At 47.3% G+C, this 23,130-nt stretch overlaps 1 protein-coding gene across 2 annotated transcripts; it reads right to left on the bottom strand.

Moving 5' to 3' along the window:
• Positions 1-11,097, bottom strand: ESPNL (espin like). Of its 2 annotated transcripts, XM_030576546.1 has the most exons (5): positions 10,948-11,097; positions 9,576-9,669; positions 7,733-7,848; positions 5,951-6,148; positions 1-3,761 (listed from the first exon to the last, which is right to left on the bottom strand). In XM_030576546.1, exons 1-5 carry the CDS (start codon positions 10,984-10,986, stop codon positions 2,199-2,201), a joined length of 2,010 nt encoding a protein of 669 aa, XP_030432406.1. In that variant the 5' UTR covers positions 10,987-11,097; the 3' UTR covers positions 1-2,198. The 2 variants fall into 2 exon arrangements, with proteins under 2 accessions (XP_030432406.1, XP_030432405.1); XM_030576545.1 differs by lacking the exon at positions 10,948-11,097 and having other exon boundaries at positions 9,530-9,795.
• Between the last annotated feature and the right edge of the window lie 12,033 nt (positions 11,098-23,130).

The raw sequence follows: 23,130 nt of genomic DNA on the forward strand, positions 1-23,130 counted from the left end.
AACAGTCAATAACTCTGGTCCAGTGAATATATTTTCTCCTCTCCTATCTACCATTTGCATTACTCTTGGCTAAATATAGTATGATTTGCCACTTATCTCGCTCCTTAGATTGGAGTCCTTTAAGTGGCTCATACCCCTCCGCAGGAATGTCCACAAATAAATCAAGAGAGCAGTGACACTGGAACCAAGATCTGTAGCTTTCCCAACCTCAGCAGGGAGCCTGATTCTAGAGTCACAGGTAGCAGGTAAAGTGGAGTGACAGTACAACAGTGTAGGACTGATTAGAGTGTGAGCACAATCAGGTGCTGCTTCCTCAGATTGCCCAGAGCTGTCTGGGGAGTAGACACCCTGCCTACAGCCTTACCTTTGGGACTCTTCTGGGTGCTCATTGATATCTACTCATTTCTCAGTACACATGGGCAGCTTTTCCCTCCTTCATCTCTGGGCTGTAACAGTGAAACCTCAGAATTTCATAGATCCAGAGATTTTAAGGCCATTATAATCATCTAGTCTGACCTCCTGCATGACACAGGCCAAAGAACTTTACCCAGAACTTGGGTTTGGGCTCAATCATATCCTTTAGAAAGACTTCCAGTCTCTAAAGATGCCAGGTGGTGCAGAATGTGCCCAACCCTTTGATGAGTGATTCCCAAGATTATGAATCCAATTCAATGAATTGTCAAGAACAACAGATGATTTCAATGAGGCAGAAAACTGTTTATTAAGCCTCAGCCCATGGGAAAATCAATACTATTTAAAAGTTTATACAAAGAAAAAGTGTGAACTTTTTTTAAAGAAACAATTATAAAATGAAAATATGATTCAGTCTGTAGTCATAAGAGGAGATGCTGTACCAAGGAAGAAAGATTCTTTCTTCTGGAGAATTTTAGTAAATCAGTAGTGTTTTCTGTTCGCTATTTAATTACTTTTGAACGTTAACGAATCACTTAAGTGTTCACTGGGGATTTTTGATCTTTACAGAACCCCAACTCATGCAGGCTGTGGAGGTGAAATGGTCATGAAGTGCCAGGTTTCTCCTCTCTCACTATAGTGTAAATCAGGAGTCACCCCACTGAAGTCACTGCAGTTACATGTAAGTGAAAGACAATCAGGCTCAGTCCTGGCATTGGCTCACAATCACCCATTCATTATCTTATTTGTAATCTTTGACTTGTGGCACGCCTGCCATTTACTTTCCCCCTTTGGGGCCTTGTTGAGATGATGCACAATCCAGTCACTAAAAGGTGGGGGGAACTCCTTCTTGAGCCCAGCAATGAATTTCCAAGCACGAGCCAGAGATGACCTGAGCCCCTCCCTCCCTGGAATTCTCCGCCTCTGCCTGCTGACCACCACAGGTCCACGCCAAGCCAGAGCATTGCTCAGCTTTAATATCCCACAGTTCCTCTCCTGAGCTCCTCACAACACTTTCCCTCGACTCATACAGTCCACATGTACCTCCCTGTGCAGTCCATGTCAGTCTCTGCACTGGTCAGGAGAGGGCAAGGGTGACATATGCAGGGCCATCAGTCTCCAGCAGCCTAGCGTGAGGCTGCTGGCCTTTCACTGCTGCCAATCATTTCCTTAGCTGGTGTTGCTGGTTGCACTTGTATTTGTCCTTCGATACACCCTGTACCCTCAAAGCCATGCCAAGGTATCAGGGTCTGTGCGTGTTTGTCCAGAGGGCAGCCTATTGGCAAGTTCAGCTCCACCTGGATCTTTCCATAGTGTTTAAAGTCATGCTATGCAGACAAAGAATCATAGAGATTGTCCTGCCAGAGATGGAATAGCTAATCCTCACCTGTTCGCACAGCAAAGGAGGGTGGGCTGGGGTGGAGGGGATAGTTGGAGAACTGTCTTGTTTAAGAGATGGCAGCTGGCTTGAAAGGAAGAGGCATCCCACATCTTAACTGCTGAAAAGGCAGAAAGGAAGAATCTCGGAGTAGACTGTCAAAGGCACAATGAGAGCTGAGTTTTGAATTTCCATTTGTGCCTTGGAAAATCTTCCTGCTGGTTCTGAAATCTCTCCCTCAGGACAGGCAACCTGCTTCATGAAAAATTTCTGAGCCCTTCTAGGCATATTCCTTGCAGTATCTGAAAGATGGGGAGGAGGAGGAATCAGCATCCCAGGAGCAATCCAACCCCCAAATTCCCGCTCACACAAGGCCAAGGGAAGGCAGTTCCAATATGGCCAAAAGAGCTCACTCCTCAAAGTTGAAGATCTCAGCTTCTTTCTCCTTCCAGAAGGCGAAGCTGCGGTCAATGTACCTGCAGATCTCATCATTGTTGAAGCTGCCTAGCTCAGAACAGTGTCCTGGATCATGTCCAGCCTGCTCAAGAGCAGTGCTCCGAACCCTAACTCTGGACACTGGCTTTAGAGTGCTTTCTGCTGATGCTCTGCTTGGTTCCAGCTCCCTGGCTGGGTTCTTGGTGTTATCAAAAAACCTGAACTTAATGTCCTCAAAACTGTCTTTCCAGCCTCGCTTGCCAGCACTGATTTCATCAGTCACTGCCTTGTGGAAGGCTCGCACAGTCTCCCAGGGGTATCTGCCCAAGTGGTCAAACACCTCAAAGCAGAGGAGGTGCCTCATTTTCCGTTCCTCCTGAGGAAGGTCCAGCTCCAGGATGTGGAAGTAGCCAAGCATAAAGAGGTCAAGGGTCAGGCTGTTGTAATCGGTGGTCACCCCATTGACACGGGGCAGAAACTGCTCTGGGGAATAGATAGCCTGCTGGCAGTTCAGGCGCCGGATCTGTCGTGAGGGCACCTGAGAAATGATGTCCTTCCAGTTGCCAATCAGGTTCTTGATGGTGCTCCTTTGCTGAATTAAATAGCCCAGTTTGCTCATTTCCACCATTGGCTTCTCCTCAGGAATCTGTTCCTTTCTGACCTCTGCAGCAGCCTTCACCTCTCTTATTTTCCTGACTCTCTGGGACTCAAGCGTTTTCCTGGCTGTGATTTTCAAGGAAGGCATGTAAGCAGATTTCTTCCAGTGGCTTAGAAAGAGCATCACTATTCGTTCTTTCCTGAGGCTAGTGGGCTCTACCACTGGAACAAGAGACCTGCTCACATCTGAGGAAGCCTCTTTGCAGCTGATCCCAGAGTCACTGGCATTCTCCATATCTCCACATGCATGTTCTTCACAGACTAGTTTTCTCTGGCTCTTACTGGTGCTCCACTGCTTTTGAGAAATAAGATCCTCACCTGACCAGCATCCTCCTGAGTGTTCCCAAGGCGTGGCCTCCACCCCTCGGAGCTCCAAGGCCATTCTTTGTCCTGGGAGAACATGTTTCTCAAAATTACCTCTCAGTTTCCTGACAGAGACGCCACACTCCAGGATCTCCCTCTCTGCACTGCCTCCAGTAGGGCACTTCCCCTCACCAGGCCTGGATGGTTCTTTAGGCAATGGCATCTCTGCCTCCTTCCTCAGGCCGTTTACATTAGTGAGCAGCACGGACATGCTTTTCACCATGCCAGAGATGCGGCTGCACCAGATAGGGAGTGTCAGGCCATCCTGGTGCAGGAGTTGGCTGTTGACGGTGATATGGACAATGGGGGCAGGAAGGATGGTCTGCAGCTCCTCCACCAGGCGCCCAAGCTCTCTTTCACACTCCTGACATCTCTTCCTCAGCTGCAGATTCTCAATCTGCTTCTCCAAGTAAAGTAGGTCGTCCTCAGTCAGCAGCTCCCCGAAGGGGCCCAGGATACCATTGTGGGCCTGTGAATACCTCCAGTCCCCCATCTCCACCGAACTGCCTCCACTGCTCTGCATGCGGGAGACAGAAAGTGAGAGATTGCAGGTCATTAATGTAATCTTCTAGAGCCAGGGCTTCAGGTGACCCCCCCCCCATACACACACACATGGTGTGACACAAGCGCACTGACACCCCAGCAATATGATGAATGTGCACAGGATTTGGCTCCCACAGCTTCTGCGACTGGTGATTAGAGAGGTTGTGTCATAAACAGATAGCTAAGGATTAACGTCTCTTTCACCTGGAAAGAAGTAATCTGAACCACTTGACCAGAGGACCAATCAGGAAACAAGACTTTTTCAAATCTGGGTGGAGAGTTTGTTGTGTGTGTGTCCTTTGTTCTTTGTCTTCTGTCTGCCTGAATCTCTCTCAGCTATGAGAACGATTTTTCTATTTCCTGCTTTCTAATCTTCTGTTTCCAAGTTGTGAGTACAAAGTTGGTTTTTTGTTTTGTATTTACATGTCTATAGTTGTTGGAGTGCTTTGAATTGTATTCTTTTTGAATAAGGCTGTTTATTCAATATTCTTTAAGCAATTGACCCTGTATTTGTCACCCTTAATACAGAGAGACCATTTGTATGTATTTTTCTTTCTTTTTATATAAAGCTTTTCTTTTAAAACCTGTTGGAGTTTTTCTTTAGTGAGGAACTCCAGGGAATTGGGTCTGCAGCTCACCAGGGAATTGGTGGGAGGAAGAAGTCAGGAGGAGATCTGTGGGTGTTAAATTTACTAGCCTGACTTTGCATTCCCCTCTGGGTGAAGAGGGAAGTGCTTTGTTTCCAGAACTGGAATTAGAGAGGGTGGACTCCCTCTGCTTAGATTCACGGAGGTTGCTTCTGTGTATCTCTCCAGGAGCACCTGGGGGGGGACGGAAGGGAAAAGGTTTATTTCCCTTTGTTGTGAGACTCAAGGGATTTGGGTCTGGGGGTCCCCAGGGAAGGTTTTTGGGGGGACCAGAGTGCCCCAAAACACTCTAATGTTTTGGGTGGTGGCAGTAGTACCAGGTCCAAGCTGGCAACTAAGCTTGGAGGTTTTCATGCTAACCCCCATATTTTGGACGCTAAGGTCCAAATCTGGGACTAGGTTTTGACATGGTGGAAGCGGTGGGATTCGAACCCACGCCCCTGAAGACACTCTAATTTTTTGGGTGGTGGCAGCAGTACCAGGTCCAAGCTGGTAACTAGGCTTGGAGGTTTTCATGCGAACCCCCATATTTTGGACGCTAAGGTCCAAATCTGGGACTAGGTTTTGACAGGTTGTGACTGCTAAAGAACAGAGAAGGCTCCCTAACACACAGGTCCACACAGGCTTCCTAATACACAGGTCCAGGGCTCCCCGTTGCTTTGAGAAGGTCTCTGTGTCTATTGTTCTAAGGGACACACTGGCTTGAAAGTCATTTGCATTGTCTGAGTGCACAGTCCTTGCTCTGGCACCATGTAGCTTTCATTGGGTCTGCACTGGAGCTGGACAACATGGTTTTGATTGATTATTTCAATGGAAAAAAAAAACCTAGCATTTTTGAGTCCTGAAACCTATTTGTCAAGTTAGAGTCAAATTCAGTGAAAGATTTTTGGTTGAACTTTTTTTTCGAAAGAGTTGAAAAGTTTGTTTATGACCGTTTTGGTATCAAAATGTTTCATTTCAACTCTTCAATTTGAAATGGCCTTTTGATTGACCAAAAAAGGTGTGAAACACTTCAAAAACGGTTGATTCAAAGCACAAACAAACAAAAATCACTTCAAGTTGACTCTAAACATCTCAAGGCAACTAAAAACAGCTCTTTTACTTGAATTTTCATTTTGAAAAACTTTGGGGAAAGAAAGATTTTAGTTTGAATCGAACTGGAATTTTCCTCAGAAGTGTTGGTTCGGGCCCCCTTCGAACCAAAAATTTGCAAGGCCTTTGTCTGCACTGAGCTTCAAGAATAGACAGAGGCCTGAACCCTGCCCTGCACTGGGACTGTGGGTTGGACCCTCATGTAGTTCCACTGAAGTGACTACACCAGTGACAGAAAACCAGGAGTGCAATGATCTCATGACTTTAGAATTCAGGACTGAGGTAAGGCAGGACATAGCTGAGAGAAAGTCAGGGAGTGAGCTGGGAAGAAGCAAGAGGAACAAGCAAAGCAAGGAGAAGCCTATAAAGACTTTTAACCCAGCCTAAAACAGCCAGTTCTCCTTCTTTCAGTGCAGTACCATACCTTCCTGCCCTTGTCCTCTTCTGCTTCCATCCGAGCCTGCAGCTTCCTCACCATCACCTGCCGCTTCCACTCGGGAATCGAGTGGCCTTGTTCATCATGGGTGGGCACTAGGGCATCGAGGTCTGATGGGTACGGCTCATCCAGTGTTGGGGAGATGCAGCTGCTCTGCACAGGATCTGCTGGTGCAGTCTTCTCGCCCTGAGCAATGATAGGAGTCACAGCTCATGTTTTTCCAGTACAGCTGGTTTTTAAAAGGACTTCATGCAATGTACCAAAGGGAGGTGAGGTAGGAGCACATAGGGTCAGACCCTCCTGCCGATGCTGGCTGGGTTGCTCTGCTCAGACAGGCAAAGCAGCTTTGTGTAGGGGAGAGGTGCTGGGGTAGGTCAGGGGGTGGCCTGGGATGGAAGGGACTATGTCTGGAGCATATTTCAATTCTGGACCAACAGAGCGGCCACCAGGAGCTGTTCCAGCTACTAGGAGCCGTTCCAGCCACCATAGCTTAGGCTGGCCTCGAGGCTGCTCTAAGATACTCTGAGGGTCAAACTGACCTCTATGTGCACTCCTGACTGATGGGTATATAAAGGGCGTTAAGACACCACCTTGCTCCCTCAGCACAGCTCAGCAAGATTTGGGGCTTACCTCAAGAACCAATTCCAAGAGTCTGTCTTGGAGAAATTTGCACTCTGAATTTCACACAATGAGTGTGTGTTTCCACACCCAACCCTTCCAACCACCCATCAGCACTGCAGGCTGGGAGACCAGCGTATGGAGTGCCCATCTACTGCCAGGCTGAATTACTGCAAGCTGGAGTGTGTGCAGATAACTAAAGGGCAAGGCTGTGACATGCACTAGCACCATCCAGGGGCCCTGGCAGATGGAACATGCTCAAATTGTGATGGACAGGAGCCTCAGGGGCAAAGCATCCTCTCCAGCCATGTTTGGGTGTGTTCAGAGCAGAGCAGCACCTTCAGTAGCATAGCAGCCACTAACGTAATGCTTGAGCACAGATGTTCACAAGGGCCGGTGAGCATTAGGTGCCAAACTCCCAGCACCAGGTCTCGGCACCAGCTACATCCTGGTCAGCAAGTCAGCCCTCTGATGTGCTGTGACAACCAGGGTTTTGGGGGATGGAAATGGCCAGTAATGGTTTTGATCATTTTCTTAACACAAATTTTGAAAATAAAATATTGAATGAGGCACAAAAATGTTTGTGAAACATGTTGACTCTTGAAAGGACAAACGTCTCACATGCCACAACTTCACCCATTCTCCTGATTTCTAAAAGCAATCCAAATGGCCTTGGAGGTGTGGGGGGAGAGGCAAGGAACCTGAGTAAATACTTTGCCAGCACCATCCCCTGGGGTTTGTTCTGTTGGCTGCTGACACAGATTGCAGCAGTGGTAACTATAATGGGATGTTAGTGTGGCTTTGTGCTATTCCACAGCCAGTCTATGCAGCTGCTGGAAGATCTACTCTCTTTAGGCAGAATCCTCTGGTGGTATAGAGCCACCATAATGGCTTCTACGCCACTCCCCAGCCTCCAGTCAGCAGAGGGGCTGGGGCTGGGAGAAAGGAAGTATCCAACTCAGGAAAGATGGGTGGTGTTGCCACAGACAACAAATTGTTGCTGAATGGGGATTGTTGCCTTGAGAACTGATCAGAAACCTGGGAAGTTCTGCTGAAGAGGCGTCCCTGAAAAGCAAAGGAGAGGCCAAGTGGAAATAGACAGAAAGGAAGACAAAGTCCAAAGGGAGCTGCGGGGACGAGTGAGTGACATACAGAGTGTGCGAACAAGGCTGTGATCCTGGCCTTCTGCAGGGATTTGCTGAGCTTCGGCTCTGCTATGAGTGGTTTGCTGGGCTCGCTGGGTTTCAGCATGTTGAAGGACCTTGTGGCTGGAAGGGAGAGAAGAAATACAGGCTTATGTAAAATATCAGAGGGGTAGCTGTGTTAGTCTGGATCTGTAAAAGCAGCAAAGAGTTCTGTGGCACCTTATAGACTAACAGACGTATTGGAGCATGAGCTTTCGTGGGTGAATACCCACTTCATCAGATGCATGTAGTGGAAATTTCCAGAGGAAGGTATAAATATGCAAGCAAGAAGCAGGCTAGAGATAACGAGGTTAGTTCAATCACGGAGGATGAGGCCCTCTTCTAGCAGCTGAGGAGTGAACACCAAGGGAGGAGAAACTGATCTTGTAGTTGGCTAGCCATTCACAGTCTTTGTTTAATCCTGAGCTGATGGTGTCAAATTTGCAGATGAACTGAAGCTCAGCAGTTTCTCTTTGAAGTCTGGTCCTGAAGTTTTTTTGCTGCAGGATGGCCACCTTTAAATCTGCTATTGTGTGTCCAGGGAGATTGAAGTGTTCTCCTACAGGTTTTTGTATATTGCCATTCCTAATATCTGATTGTGTCCATTTATCCTTTTACGTAGGGACTGTCCAGTTTGGTTGATGTACATAGCAGAGGGGCATTGCTGGCACATGATGGCGTATATTACTTTGGTAGATGTGCAGGTGAATGAACCGGTGATGGTGTGGCTGATCTGGTTAGGTCCTGTGATGGTGTCACTGGTGTAGATATGAGGGCAGAGTTGGCATCGAGGTTTGTTGCATGGATTGGTTCCTGAATTAGAGTTGCTATGGTGTGGTGTAGTTGCTGGTGAGAATATGCTTCAGATTGGCAGGTTGTCTGTGGGCGAGGACTGGCCTACCTCCCAAGGACTGTGAAAGTGAGGGAACATTGTCCAGAATGGGTTGTAGATCAAATTTCAGGACCAGACTTCAAAGAGAAACTGCTGAACTTCAGTTTATCCAACTAGCCAACTACAAAAGCAGTTTCTCCTCCCTTGGTGTTCACCCCTCAGCTGCTAGAAGAGGGCCTCATCCTCCCTGATTGAACTAACCTCATTATCTCTAGCCTGATTCTTGCTGGCATATTTATACTGGTCTCTGGAAATTTCCACCTCATGCATCCGATGAAGTGGGTATTCACCCACGAAAGCTCAGGCTTATGTAAAAGAGGTTCAGGGCAATGGGAATAGTAGCGGATGCAGTTTTCCATCGAATGGCGACCCTGCCCTTTACAGGCTGTATGCTTGGGGACAGATGGCAAGAGAGAACAATTTTAAGGGGATATTTTGCTTTAACACTACAGTGATTTGCATGATTAAGAATACAGACTGAGTAATAGTATTCATCAACAAGGGAAGTCAATACTGTATTAGCCCTCTAGCAAAACCCAGTCACCCTAGAGAACACATTTTAAATGATTACAACATTTACAGCCATTTCCAATTTCACAGTAAAATGTTTGAAAATATAATACAAACACTTTGGGGCAGTTTGCAGCTGCTGTAGATGATACAGTTCCATGGAAGTCAATTTTCAGTTTTACTGAAGTCAATGGCTTGAGGCCAGTTGACACCAACGGAGGATCTGACCCATACAGTGCATACATATTTGCTATTTTACAGTTCCTGTGAACATGGATAAGTCACTACTATATACCACTGAAATACTATAGGATTGTTCCTGGCCATTAAGCAGCAGAACAGTCAGGAAGCTCTGATACTCACATCTGTTGCTGAGAGTTTCAGAAGAAATACCAGAGGCTGTACTCACTGGCTATGTTCTGGTGTGTGTGGATAATTCCTTCTTTCACCATGGCTAGTGTGTCGCTTACTCCCATCGGCAGAGGATTCACTGATGCCAGAGCCTAGAAAGACACAGAGAAGGAAGGGCTCTTTCACCTCTGAAAATGTGAAACACCTTTCAGTGTCTGCATCTTTCAGTATAACATCGGGTCTTTCTACTGCTTTTCCTTTTGACTCCACCAGTTAGATCAGCTTCATGGCCACTTACTGGTAGAGCCAGTTAGCACAGCAGCACTGTGAGTGTCCCCACAGCTCTTGCCTTCCCAATGTCAGTTGGCATCAAGCATGCATAGCCCTGCCAATGTTAGAGGTTATGCATACTCACACAGCACTGCAGATTCCAGTCAGGTGAGATTCCTCACTGCTCCTTACTGGGAGATTCAGGACTTGAGTGGACTACTCACAGAAAAACAACAAACAACCCACACTTCTTTGATGTTTTTGTCCCTTTTTCTGTTTCCAAATTATCCCTAAACAGACTTAGATTTTTACAAATGTGTTTCATTATCTGAAATTATGTGTTGAATTATGTGTTTCAACGTAAAGATTCCATGTAAATTACCAGATGAGACTTCTGGTATTTGCCATTTGTAATTCGCTCACATGTCCTGAGTTACTTGCTATTGTTCCTGTGACCTGCTTGGATATTTGCCAATCCCTCAGTTACTTCTTTTCAGTTTCAGCTCAAGCAGTTGCGCCAATACATGTTGGCACAAGTATTTGTGAAACTCTCCTGTTCCACAAATGTTCTTGGGAAGAAAATTCCCTACAAAAATGTTCAGGAAAGACAAATATAAAAGGTTGTAAAAAGCAACAGAAAGTCCTGTGGCACCTTTAAGACTAACAGATATATTGGAGCATAAGCTTTTGTGGGTGAATACTCACTTCGTCAGACATCTGACAAAGTGGGTATTCATTCACGAAAGCTTATGCTGTTAGTCTTAAAGGTGTCACAGGACTCTGTTGCTTTTTACAGATCCAGACTAACATGACTACCCCTCTGATAAAAGGTTGTGAATACTATGGAAGGAAATTCATGGGGCTAGATTCTGCTCTCATTTACACCGGAAGTTCAGGGAGCCATGCCAGTGTAAAACAGACATAAGCAAGAGGAAAATCAGGTCTAGTGTTGTCATTCAAATAAATGTTTGCAGAATTTTCCCAGCCCTAGTTAAGCAGTTTCTTTTAAGATACCTTTCCACTATTCATTTCTCCAGTTGTGTGCCAGAGCGATACCTATTTTATTTTGACACAATCAAAGTTGATCCCCCTCAGGAACCTTCCAAAGAAGCAAAGATGACCTCTGTCTTACACCAACCCCCCAGCAGGCAGTAGGGTACCTTGCCATTCTCCTTCATGGCGATGGCCTCACTTGACATTCTGAGGCATGCTTGTCCACTCTCCAGTTGGTAGTAGTCACCGGTGTGCTGGATCTTTATTACTGGGACCTTGGCCACTTGACCCTCCTGGCTGCTAGAAGTCCTCCACTGAGCAGACTACAGGGACACAGACAACTGTGAAAGAGGAAGCACAGGGAAGCACAACACCTGACAGTCCATTTGCCCAGTGCAGGGGGGAATGAACAATTATCCCCAGGGAGGAGTTTGGGAGTGATCCGTCTGTTAGCATGGCCCCTTCCACAATGGCCTCCCTAAAACCATAGGTTACTGCTGTGAGACAGATCTCAGTCTCCTCAGGGGAAGGAACCAGTGCACCTGTCACAATAACGCTACATGGAAATTGGTTCTAATCCTGCTCGTCCTCATTTGGAAGGACTGTTGTTAAAAAAAAAAAGCCACAGAGATGGAGTAGCAGAGGACCTCCTGCTCAGCAACACTGATCCCCTGCATAAAGAAAGGACCCTGCACCACACTATAACTCTGACTGATTTCAGCATGTAGCACAACAGGGCAAAAATGGCAGGTTTTCTGAGAAGAGTGGGAGGGATGTGGGGGGATGTTCCAAAGCTCTGATACCAAACGGAACATGGTAACAGACACAGAGACACACGTGCCGTTACCCATGTCCCTTCACATCATCAGGGCCAGCAGGTTTAGGCACTAGCCTGTCACTGACTACAGACCTGTCACTCACTACAGCCCAAATGAATATAGAGTCATTGCTCTAGTGGTCCCTTCAACTCATCCAGCCTGAGCTCCGTATGGCACAGGCCATCAGCACCACCCAGCACCTGCACGCTTGGACCGGCCAACCAAAAATGAGACCAAAGTCTCACAGCCCCTAGGAGACCAGATTATTACATGCCACAGGCAGAGAACAGGAGGGCCCAAGGTGTCCCAGTGCCAGAGGACCCTACAGTGCAGGGAAATGATTAAGTGAGATACACCCAGATAATCTGGCAAGTGACCTGCACCCATACACTGCTGAGGAAGATGAAAACCTCCAAGGTCAAGGCCAGTCTGAGCTGGGGGGAAATTCCTTCCTGACACCACACATGGCGATCAGTTAGCCCCTGAGCATGTGATCAAGAACCAGGCAGCCAAGCAGCTAAGAGAGAGAATACTTGGTGTCTCCACAGAGCCCTGGCCCATTCCACCAAGTGTCTCATCTCCAGCTGTGGCTTTACTTAATGCTTCAGAGGAAGAAGATAAAAAACTCTCCCAGAATACATGGGGTAGGGGGGGTGGGCAGGAAATCCCTTTCTGATTCCTGCAGGTGGCTGGCAGAAGTCCTGAAGCATGAGCTTTAGGAACATAAGGTATAAATTGGAAGTGACCCCCCCCAGGGCTGCCAAGCCCTGCCTTGCACCATAACAAACAATCCATCATGCAATTGCACTCATACATTTGTCCAGGTCTCTCTCAAACTAGTTAAGTTGTTTGTCCCCACAACTCCTACTAGGAGGCTGTTCCAGAACCTCACCTCTCTGCTGGTTAGAAGCCGCCTTCTAATTTCCAGCATGACTTTATTTGTGGCCAGTTTATACCACTTTGTTCTGTGCCAACATTGCCCTTTAGCTTAAATGAGTTTCACTCTCCCTGGTATTTACTTTACAATGAATTTATAGAAAGCAGTCATATCCCCTCTCAGCCTCCTTTTTGTGAGACCAAACAAGACAAACTCTTCCAGTCTCCTCTCAGATGATAGATCCTCTGTTCCCTTGATCATCTAGTAGCTCTTCTCTGCATCTGTTCTACCATCACAAAAGATGGATTTAAACTGTGTGACCAGAACAGTTCACAGTATTCCAAATGAGGTATCCCCAGTGCCGTATACTGTGGCATTACAACTTCCCTATCTCGACTGGAATGTCTTACCTGTTACCTCATTTGCCTTTTTTACAGCTGCATCACATTGGTGGCTCACAGTCATCCTGTGATGGACTCCCACACCCAGGTCTCTCTCCTCTGCGGTCACTCCCAACCGATGAACCCTCAGCTTGTCGCATAAATTCTTATTAGACCCTAAGTGCATGACCATGCACAGTAGAGCTTTGGAGGGCACCATAAATCACTACTTGAATCTCTCTGCTGTTCTAATGTACCTTTTCTGCCAGCTGTGCAGTGTTCTAGGCCACGGGCACCGACTTCAGCTCCTACTGGGACTCTCATTGAGGGAAATGGGAGGGGCAGAGGGTATGAAGGACAATGACTGGCTGGTACACAGAAGTACAAATTGCAGAAGGCTTGTGACCCTTTGCATAGCAGTTGCCAATGGGCTCCATCAGTGGCACGTTAAGGTCAAGGGATTACCTTGCACAGATTTTTTTGCACAGAATATTCATTTCTTTTACCCCAGGTTTTAAGTAGTGATGAAAGACCCCATCTAAGTGTTAGCTAGAAGAAACACCTGGGGATGAGCTATCCTCCAAGAAAGGTAAGCCAACCTCAGGGAAAGAGCAGTAGGCACCTGAGTCATAGCAAAAAGTGGAAAGACTGTAAATCAAAGTCTCATCACACTGGCTGCTTAGCACAGAGTGATACCAACCGCAGTGCCTTACTAATGTACCTACTGGCCAATAGACTCTCTGGGCACTTGACACAATGCAATAAAGTGTGTTTAATTCAGGAAGTAAATGTAGGGTTTTGAACAAATGTTTGGTCCTCATTTTCAGTCAATCGAATGCCTAGAAGTTTCAGTCTTCTGGCCAGCTCTCAGCATGAATTGTTAATTTGATCAAGTGAACATACAGTCCTGCTACACCAATGAAGCCCTTAGGAGAATACACCACCTGTATCAGGAGTGCTCCAAACCATGATCTATTATCTGCTAGTGTAGTAACACCCTGAGGTAGGACATTATGGGTTTGACTCCCTCCAGAACTGCAGAGGTGGGGCTGCAATCTGCACCCTCCTGCAACAGCAGGGAAGTTCTCACAGAAGGGTAGAATTCACCCTCTGCCATTCTCTGGCCATTCCACTGGGAATTTATGCCTGGGACACCACAGGAGCACCCATACTGACACTGCCTGGAAGTTGCACTGGTTCACTACATCTCTGGGGTGACCTGCTTGGGCTGGTGCCAGCCCAGCTCAGGAAGCGACTAATGCATGGTACGTTCAGTACAGTGGGATTACATATCTGTCAGGTCCTGTTTGAACTCAAGAGAGTGTCCCAGGCAGCACTGGCCAGGCTAAATATACTTCCTGTCTAAATAAAATAGGCAAAAAGTAAGATCCATCCTCATAGCTAGGTCCTGAGCAATGCAGTTACAGAAATTTTAAAATACATGAATCATTATTTGACAAATGTGTTAGACTGGGCTTGTAACTCACTTGAGTTTTTGTAGCAGCAGAGATCTCTTTGGTAAGAGTCCTGTAGTGTCAGTCAAAATGATGCACTACTGTACTAGGTCAGTAAACTCATTAACTATATGATTGACAAGGAATGTTCATAATAACCCTTACAATGAACGAAACATGTCAGCATGCAGCCTGCTCTTTTCTAGGGCACTAGCCCTTACTTGGGGATCAGTATTTACATTGCTTTGTCATCAACTCTTTACAATCTATTGGAGAAGCATGATTATCCCAAAAGGACTGGGAGATCAATTCCTAACATAGTATGCTAAGTGCCCCCTCCCACTCCTCTATGCAGTTTACCTCTGCTGGGAGTTGTGTGCATGTATGTACACGCTGTACAGTGTTATGGTTAGAATCCCTTTTAGTCTAGCATTTGGAGTGTTTGTAGAGTCCAGAGCTGTGAGCTGACAGGCAGAGCACAGAAAACTATGCTGAACAGAAAACTAATCTGGCACAAGAGAGCTCAACTTGATCAACTAGCTGCTGTCTTTCCTTCTTCCTTTTACTTTCTATTTCATCCTGTCAGCTTTGGAGCATTTTGTTCTTGTTGCAAAGGAATCAGTATAAGCAGCAAAGAATCCTGTGGCACCTTATAGACTAACAGACGTTTTGGAGCATGAGCTTTCGTGGGTGAATACCCACTTTGTCAGATGCATGTAGTGGAAATTTCCAGGGGCAGGTATATATATGCAAGCAAGCTAGAGATCATGAGGTTCGTTAAATCAGGGAATATGAGGCCCTGTTCCAGCAGTTGAGGTGTGAAAACCAAGGGAGGAGAAACTGGTTTTGTAGTTGGAAAGCCATTCACAGTCTTTGTTTAATCCTGAGCTCAGTTCATCTCCAAATTTAACACCATCAGGATTAAACAAAGACTGTGAATGGCTTGGCAACTACAAAACCAGTTTCTCCTCCCTTGGTTTTCACACCTCAACTGCTAGAACAGGGCCTCATATTCCCTGATTGAACTAACCTCATTATCTCTAGCTTGCTTGCATATATATACCTGTCCCTGGAAATTTCCACTACATGCATCTGACGAAGTGGGTATTCACCCACGAAAACTCATGCTCTAAAACGTCTGTCAGTCTATAAGGTGCCACAGAACTCTTTGCTGCTTTTACAGATCCAGACTAACACGGCTACCCCTCTGATACTAGGAATCAGTATGAACTTTTTTGGTAACATTAGGTCTCAGCTCCAAGATTCAGAGAATTCAAGGCCAGAAGGGACTGTTACGATCATCTAGTCTGAGCCCTATTGACCCAGTCCATCAAACGTCATCCTGTGATTCCTGTACCAAGCCCATTACTTTCTCATTCAGCTAAAGCACCTCTTCTAGAAAGACATCCAGCCGTTCTGGAGCTCAGCTCCCAGTAAGCCCAGAGCAGTTTAGCCACTCCTTCATGTTTGCAGCATGTCACTGAATTTAGAAAGTAGAGACGGAGGAGCAAGGTCCTGTGAACTGCTGGATTATGAAGCTCTCTGCCAGTTTACTATCCTTTACTGATCAACTAGGAGAGATTTAGCAGGAGTGGGACTCTTTGGAGTATAGAAAAAGCTCTGAAGATACTAGTCCTGACAAGAACATGCTTCTATTCTCCACTGTATTTTCAGGTTGAGAACTGAAACCACATCCCCTGATATCAGTGATTCATGTCTCGATCTTGGAGCACAAAGAGCACATTCACACACAACCTGCTTAGGCTGAAGTATAGAGGCAAGGAGTCAAGGCTCTACCTCTGTCCATGGGTGGGCTGGCAAGATTTCCCTTCTCCCTGGGGCAAACTAATGGCAGGAATGCATCTCACTCAACCAATAGGGGGCATCATGGCAACAGAGATAAAGAGGAGCCTGGTTTAGTGAGGCCCCATGAGCCAAAACTACAGCCTAAAACTAAATCTGTATGAGAGGATACATACCAGTGCCACTCCTCCAGTCCTGTCCAGCGTTCATCTGAAGCACCCTCCACTGGGGCGGAGAGGGTAAAATTCTGCTGTGGATCCCGATCTTTGGAAGCTCAGAATTGGGATGGCCAAGGAATCATTGCTGGTCCCAGGTGGCTTCCTGACAGGAGAAACTGGAGCTCCCAGCCCTTTAGCCTGGAGACAGTCAGAGACTGTATTGTGCAGCAAGAGGAGGTGGCAGGAGGGGAGGTCAGAGTGTCACAATTAGCATTGCATTAATATTTGAAGGCTAGGAGTCAAGTGGCAAGCAGCTTGGGATGGGAGGGGCCTGGATCTTTTACCTGAGGTCATTATGGGAAAGATTTGCTTGGCTGGCTCCCCACTGCTATTTCTGAAAGCTACTGACTCTATGAAGGGAGGCAGCGCTGCTCAGCCATGCTGGCTGCCGGCTCAGTAGATCCAAGACAGGGAGAGCAGCAATGCAAAGTCAGCCTAACAGGATGGATATTTGGAAAAGCGGGAGCAGCCAAGAGGGCTGGGCTCCAGGCACAGGCACCAACACTTGGGAGATGTTGGTTCTTTAACAAAAATCTAAAACAAAGAAAAATAGCAACCTAAGGGGCAGAACAGAAGAGCAAAGCATGGAGGGAATGCTGAGGTCAGAGGTGAGCTTTGGGCTCAATACACCTTTGGCTATCAGCAAGAAGTGAAGGACAGCTGGAGCCATGTGCCCTGTTTTATACCCCAGAACCCGGCCCAGCTCACGCAACAGCAAACCAAGCAGGTGCTTGGGGTGGCCAATGAAAAGGGGGCGGCATGCCAAGGTCTTGGGCTGCAATTTGGTGGCAGGTCCCACAGGTCCCTCTCAGAGGGAAGGACCTGTCACCAAATTGCCTGCCGAAGAAATGAAGCACGGGGGTAGAGCTGCCGCTGAAGTGCCACCAATCACAGCTTTATCTCTTGTTTTTTTCCCGCTTCCCCGCTGGGGCAACAAAAAGCTGGAGTTCACCCCTGGCCAGAATCCTGTGTGAGGGCAAGGGCGAGTGATGGTAAGGCCGCTGCTTTCCAGAAGATGCTGAAATTGCATGCTTGGGCGCACTAATCCAAAGAGTGGGATCTGCAGGGGCACCTCTCAAAGGAAACAGGCTGGTAAGCTGTCCTGTCGCTGGTGCTGATTCCCCCGTTTGCTTTGCCCCAGCCACACACCAGCTGCAGTCTCAATTCTTCATCTACCATCGCTGGTGACTTTGCCCTTGATCACTGTCCAATGTCAGATTTCAACATGCACCCAAATCTTGCCATTTGCTTCAACAATATTGCACTGGCTTCCAGGTCTGACCACAAACTTTTCAGAGAGGAGCAAAGGGCACTGTGACACCAGATCATCTGTTTACTGCAAAATTCAGACCTGCTGTGTGTTGATCAAATGTGGAGAGGGAAGTCAGAGGGTGCTCTCCCTCCCACAGCACACAAGGGGCCAATATGGGGCAGGATACAGACCTAGCACTCAAGCAGGCAGGCTCAGCTAACATACTTATTCTATTCTCATTTCCAGCTGGGCACTAAGCAAGGCGACTAACATCTCTCTCATGTTTGTGCTCTCATTCTCTCCCCAGGGGAGAATTGGGCATGCAATGGAGTGTTTTATTTCACCAGGGTTGGTTTGTGGTTTTAAATGCACACACTAACACAAACAGACTAGGGAAAGCGGGTCAAAGAATGCACCTTGTGTTAGTGGTGCGTGTGATGGGCCTTAGATCTGTTCCACAGTGTGAGATCGGCCTGTGAGAAAAGTTCATTCTTCTGCTTTATCATGAAGGTGGAAAGAATCCTTTGTGCTAGAGAAGCTGAGTTGTTGCTCACACTCCCCATCCTTGAAATTCTAGGTTGTTTTTGATATCCTGGGCCTAACACTTTGAAGACAAAGACTGAGTAGGGATGTGGCGAGTGGTGGCTGAGGGCCTGAGTAAGGAGAGGGGGAAGGAGAGGAGGGCAACATCTGGTGAGCAGGGAGGGAACTGAGTAGGGGAGGAAATGGGGCCTGGGTTGCTGCTGGGGCTGAGTGGGGGTGTAGTGTGGGCAGGGCCATGCGTTGGAAGAGACATGATGGGGAACTAGCCTCCCTGAGGGGAAGCTTCACCTGCTGCCCATGCTTAAACTCCTGGATGTCTGCCACCTGTCTCAGGGTATGGCTACACTTGGAGATGTGCAGCGCTGGGCGTTACAGCTGTGTTCGTACAGCTGTGTAGGGAAAGCGCTGCAGTGTGGCCACACTGACAGCTACCAGCGCTGCAGTGTGGCCACATTTGCAGCATTTGCAGGGCTGTTGGGAGTGGTGCATTGTGGGCAGCTATCCCAACGTTCAAGTGGCTTCAACGTGCTTTTCAAAAGGGGGGGTGGGGTGGAGTGTGACAGGGAGCGTGGGGAAGACAGAGAGAGTGGATTTTGGAGCTGACACAGTTCTCAGCTCCCTGCCTTGCAAGTTCTAAGGGACTGGAAGATACAGTGCCTACCTTCAATCATTTTAAAAGTTTTGACCTTTCCCCCACCTGTCTCTTATTCACTAAATGCAAATTATGCACTCCTAAATAGTCTTTAGACCATATAAGCAGCTGCTCAAACACTACCCTCCCCCCAAGCAAACAGCTGTGAACATTCCAAAGCAATTCCCCTTGCCTCTGCTCGCTCACTCACTGGAGCAAGAGCAGCTGTGTTTGTTTTTTTGCTAAGTAGCTACGGGGAGATCGGAGTTCAGCTATTCTTCCGGTTTGTGTGGACAGGAATTCTGGGATACCTCCTAATACCCTGGAGGCCAATAACAGCGCTTTTGGTGGCTACACTTGATGCCCAGCGCTGCATCACCAGCGCTGGAATCGCTACACCCCAAGCAAACTAGGGAGTTGCAGCGCTGGCCGTGCTTTGCAAGTGTGGACACAGAGTGAGTTGCAGCGCTGTAACCCCATCACCAGCGCTGCAACTCTCCAGTGTAGCCATGCCCTCAGGCAGGACATCAGTATCTCATAGTCAACAGTGTCAAATGCTGCAGAGATATCCTGGAGGGTGAGAATGGATGGCTCCCTTTCTCCACTGACAGCAGAAGATCATCCATCAGTGCCATTAGAGCTGTTACCATCCCATGTCCCAGCCTGAATCCAGAGTATGTGTGGCTAGAATGTTGGCCTCAATTAGATTGGCTTGCTGCTGGCCTTTTGCTAGCTTCTCTATGAGCATGCTGAGGAATGAGAGGTTTGACACTGGGAGGCAGTTGGCTAGAACCAATGTGTCTAGATCTCTTTGGTGTTGGTCGGACTACTGTCTGTTTGAAGGAGGAATGGAAGAGTCCCTCCCTGAATGATGTTTTGGCCATTTCTTCACAAGTGGCATCAACTGCTTTTAACTAAGGCTGCGAGTCTTTCACGTAAGTCATGGATTGTGTGATTTTCCGGAACCTCTGTAACGTCTGTAGCAGCTGGTGCAGTGGACTCCAGGGCTGCCCGAGCTGCTGGGGTGGCCCCGGGGCCAGCTGTGCCAGTCACTGCTTGGGTGGGCCCCAGGGCTGCTGATCTCAGGCACTGTCCCAAAGCAGCGGTCCAGGAGCAGCAGCGGAGCCCCAGGCCTCCCCAAACCCAGAGCAGCAGTGGCAGGGCCCCAGGCCACCTCCCCCACCAGGAGCAGCAGCATCCACTGGAGCCTCCCACCCAGGAGCAGCAGTGTCTGTGGGCGTGCTTCACCCCAGTACCTAAGACTTAATTAGGGATATTTTTAGTAAAAGTCATGGACAGGCCGTGACTTTTTGTTTATTGCCTGTGACCCATGATTAAAACGTAGCCTTACTTATAACTTTCACCAGACAGGAAAGGAATGGGTCAGATTCACAGGTGTTAGGTTGAGACTCATTTAGCATACCCAGGACTGCTTGAACATGCTGAACCTCTGGTTGCTGGTGGGTTTAGAGGGGGAGCAGATCCATGATGCTTTTTGCTGGGTTCTGTTGCAGGCTATAGGCACTTGGGATTGATGAAATGATTGAATTCTCTGGACAGCTCTTTAGGGTGGGATTTGGCAGCATGGATGGAAGCTGAGAGGAAGGTTCTCTTGATCTACAGTATAGCTACACTCCTCATCATTCCAGAGCCTTTGGAGGGCATGTTCACCTGGCTACGGAGGGTAGCCCCAAGTGGATATCCTGTCTCTGGCAGTTGGCACAAAGGAGGAACACATGGAGCAGCAATGAAGAGTGCTGCAGGATATTGGTCTCTTAGCCCCCTGAGCCATTCTGCCCTACAGATGCAGGATAGGGGATAGACTTCCCTATTGCTGCTCTGCTCCCCCTGAAGAGCACCTCGCACTTGCAGGAGCATAATTTTGTCCTGAGGAAGGAATGGGCTGCAGAAAGCCCAAACCAGTGCTGGCAGGTAACAATGGAAAAGAATCACAGAATCACTTTCTTCTAACACTGAACAAGGAACATTGTTAGAGTAAGGGTAACATTGTTCTCCCTATGGCCCCTCTCTCTTTCTCTGCTTCACCACAGAGGTTCTGCCTCTCTTGCTTTGCACTGAAAACACCCATCAGAGATGGAAGTTATGCTGCTTTTTGACAGATTCTCAGGTGTTAAAATCAGATGAGACCATTATGATGATCTAGTCTGACCCAGGCCAGAGAACCTCACCCAGTAATTTGTGCATCAAGCCCATAGCTGCTTGTTGAACTCCAGTATGCCTTTTAGAAAGATGTTGCCTGCCAATTTGCTGCTTCAGAACCCAACCCCCTAAAATGGTACAATCTCAGAGGCTATTATTATAGGTTAACACAAGAACTCGGAGAACACGTGTGACCAAATGACACACACTTAGGAAATCAGAGCTGACATGTCTGTATCTGGAACTTTAACTCGGCGTGATATTTGCCTGTCTGAGTAATGCCAGGTCCAGCTTTGCTCACACTGCCATCAGTGGGCATTTTGCCAATACAATAGAACATAAAGAATAATATTACTGGGAGCAGAATCACACCCTTTGAGACAAAACTGCTTTTATTCCCGTCTGCCTCAGTGCAGGATTCTTGGAGGGCCTTCCCCTAACAATGCTCACTGAACTGGAGCTGCCTGCTTACCTGAGGTCCTGCTCCCTACATACACACAGGAGTAACTTCACTCACAGAAGTAGCCGTATTGACCTCAAGGAGAGCTCTCCCCTGCACACATTACTCACATGTGTGAATGCTGGCAGGATCAGACCCCTAAAAGGTTCCCATCATTCTGGAACTGTATCCATTGCAATTTCATCAGAGGGTTATATGCACTGGTTAGCATTTTCAAAGAATCCAAGGGAGTTAGGCACCCAGCTCCCATTGAAAGTCAATGAGTGTTGACTCCCATTGTGCCTTTGAAAATCTTCCCATGGATCAAGAGAATAGTGAAATCAGCATTTTCACTGACCTACAGTGTTTGCCTTTTGTTACTGCTACTCTGTGCCTCTTCTTCAGGCCTCCATATATTATACATGGATATAATAGATGTGCAGAGATAGGTTACAAATGTGTAATTCAATCGAGAGGTTAGGGTACAATCATGATCCATGATATCAAAACACTCAGAGCAATTATCAGCAGGCTGAGATTCAATTACAGATTCAGGTACCAATCTCTCTCCTCCCAGCCACAGGTTAATGCTTTTACAGCATTATTCTAGCAGAAGACTCTGCTCCACTCCCTTTGCACAGAACTCTAGTATGTTAGCAAGAGTGGTGTTCTTTCAGTCACAGAGATTGGGGATGTTTGCACTACATCAAAGAAGAGTACGTAAAGAACAAAGGTAGTTTGAGATGAGGGGCCAGATGCCATGTCCAGAAGCCTGTGCTGTTCAAGAAGCTAGAAAACACATGGCTCCAGATCTGAGGCTGCTCCCTGTTTGGATAAAATTGTTGGGTGGCATAGAAGCACCTTCCTGCTCTTATACATTCCTCTCAGCCCCCCACAAGGGGAAGTGGCCAGGCAGTGGTGGCATGGCTAGGCTATCCCTTCACCCCCAGCTGCTTCCCGGCTGCTGGAATGGCCTCATCTCCAAAAAGATACGTGAGAACTGGAAAAGGTACAGGGAAGGGCAACAGAAATGACTAGGGGTGTGGAACAGCTTCCATATGAGGAGAGATTAATAAGACTGATACTTTTCAACTTGGAAAGGAGACAACTAAGGGGTGATATGACAGGGTCTATTCAATCATGACTGATGTGGAGAAAATGAATAAGGAAGTGTTATTTACTCCCTCTTATGACACAAGACCTAGGGATCACCCAATGAAATAATATGCAGCAGGTTTAAAACAACAAAAAGGAAGTATTTCTTCACGTAATGCACAATCAACCGGTGGGAACTCATTGCCAGGGAACGTTGTGAAGGCCAAGACTATAGCAGGGTTCAAAAAAGAACTAGACACAACCCCATGCTTTAGATGTCCCTAAACCTCTGTCTAGTCCTAGGAGCTGACAGTCAATGGGATGGATCATCCAATGATTGCCTGTTCTGTTCATTCCCTTTGAAGCATCTGGCACCAGCCACTGTCGGAAGACAGGATACTGAGCTAGATGGACCATTGGTCTCTGACCCAGTAGGGCTGTTCTTATGTTCTTACTATAGCCTGGAGACTGTTCTAATTTATGCTGAGGCCTTATTGCCCCCCTCTGACTGCTCCCCTTGCCAGCTCCAGGAGTGAGGGAATGTAAATGATGGCTTAAAGTCTCCCTTCCTTCTCCCAACTCCCAGATCTTTCATTCATATTCCAGTCTGGAAAACAAATAGCACTAGAAAAATATGCTAGAAGAGTGAGCAGTGCATTAGACATCAGGATAAAAATCAT

This window comes from Gopherus evgoodei, chromosome 9 (assembly GCF_007399415.2).
Source record: "Gopherus evgoodei ecotype Sinaloan lineage chromosome 9, rGopEvg1_v1.p, whole genome shotgun sequence".
In the NCBI taxonomy this organism is placed as follows: Eukaryota; Metazoa; Chordata; order Testudines; family Testudinidae; genus Gopherus; species Gopherus evgoodei.

What these genes read in the sequence shown, in the direction of transcription:
- ESPNL (XM_030576546.1), bottom strand. Translation starts at nt 10,986, where the DNA reads ATGTCAAGTGAGGCCATCGCCATGAAGGAGAATGGCAAG. An exon ending in CCATGAAGGAGAATGGCAAG is followed by an intron (nt 9,670 to 10,947) that starts GTACCCTACTGC and finishes GTGTCTTTCTAG; the next exon opens with GCTCTGGCATCAGTGAATCC. An exon ending in AAGAGGACAAGGGCAGGAAG is followed by an intron (nt 3,762 to 5,950) that starts GTATGGTACTGC and finishes TCCCGCATGCAG; the next exon opens with AGCAGTGGAGGCAGTTCGGT.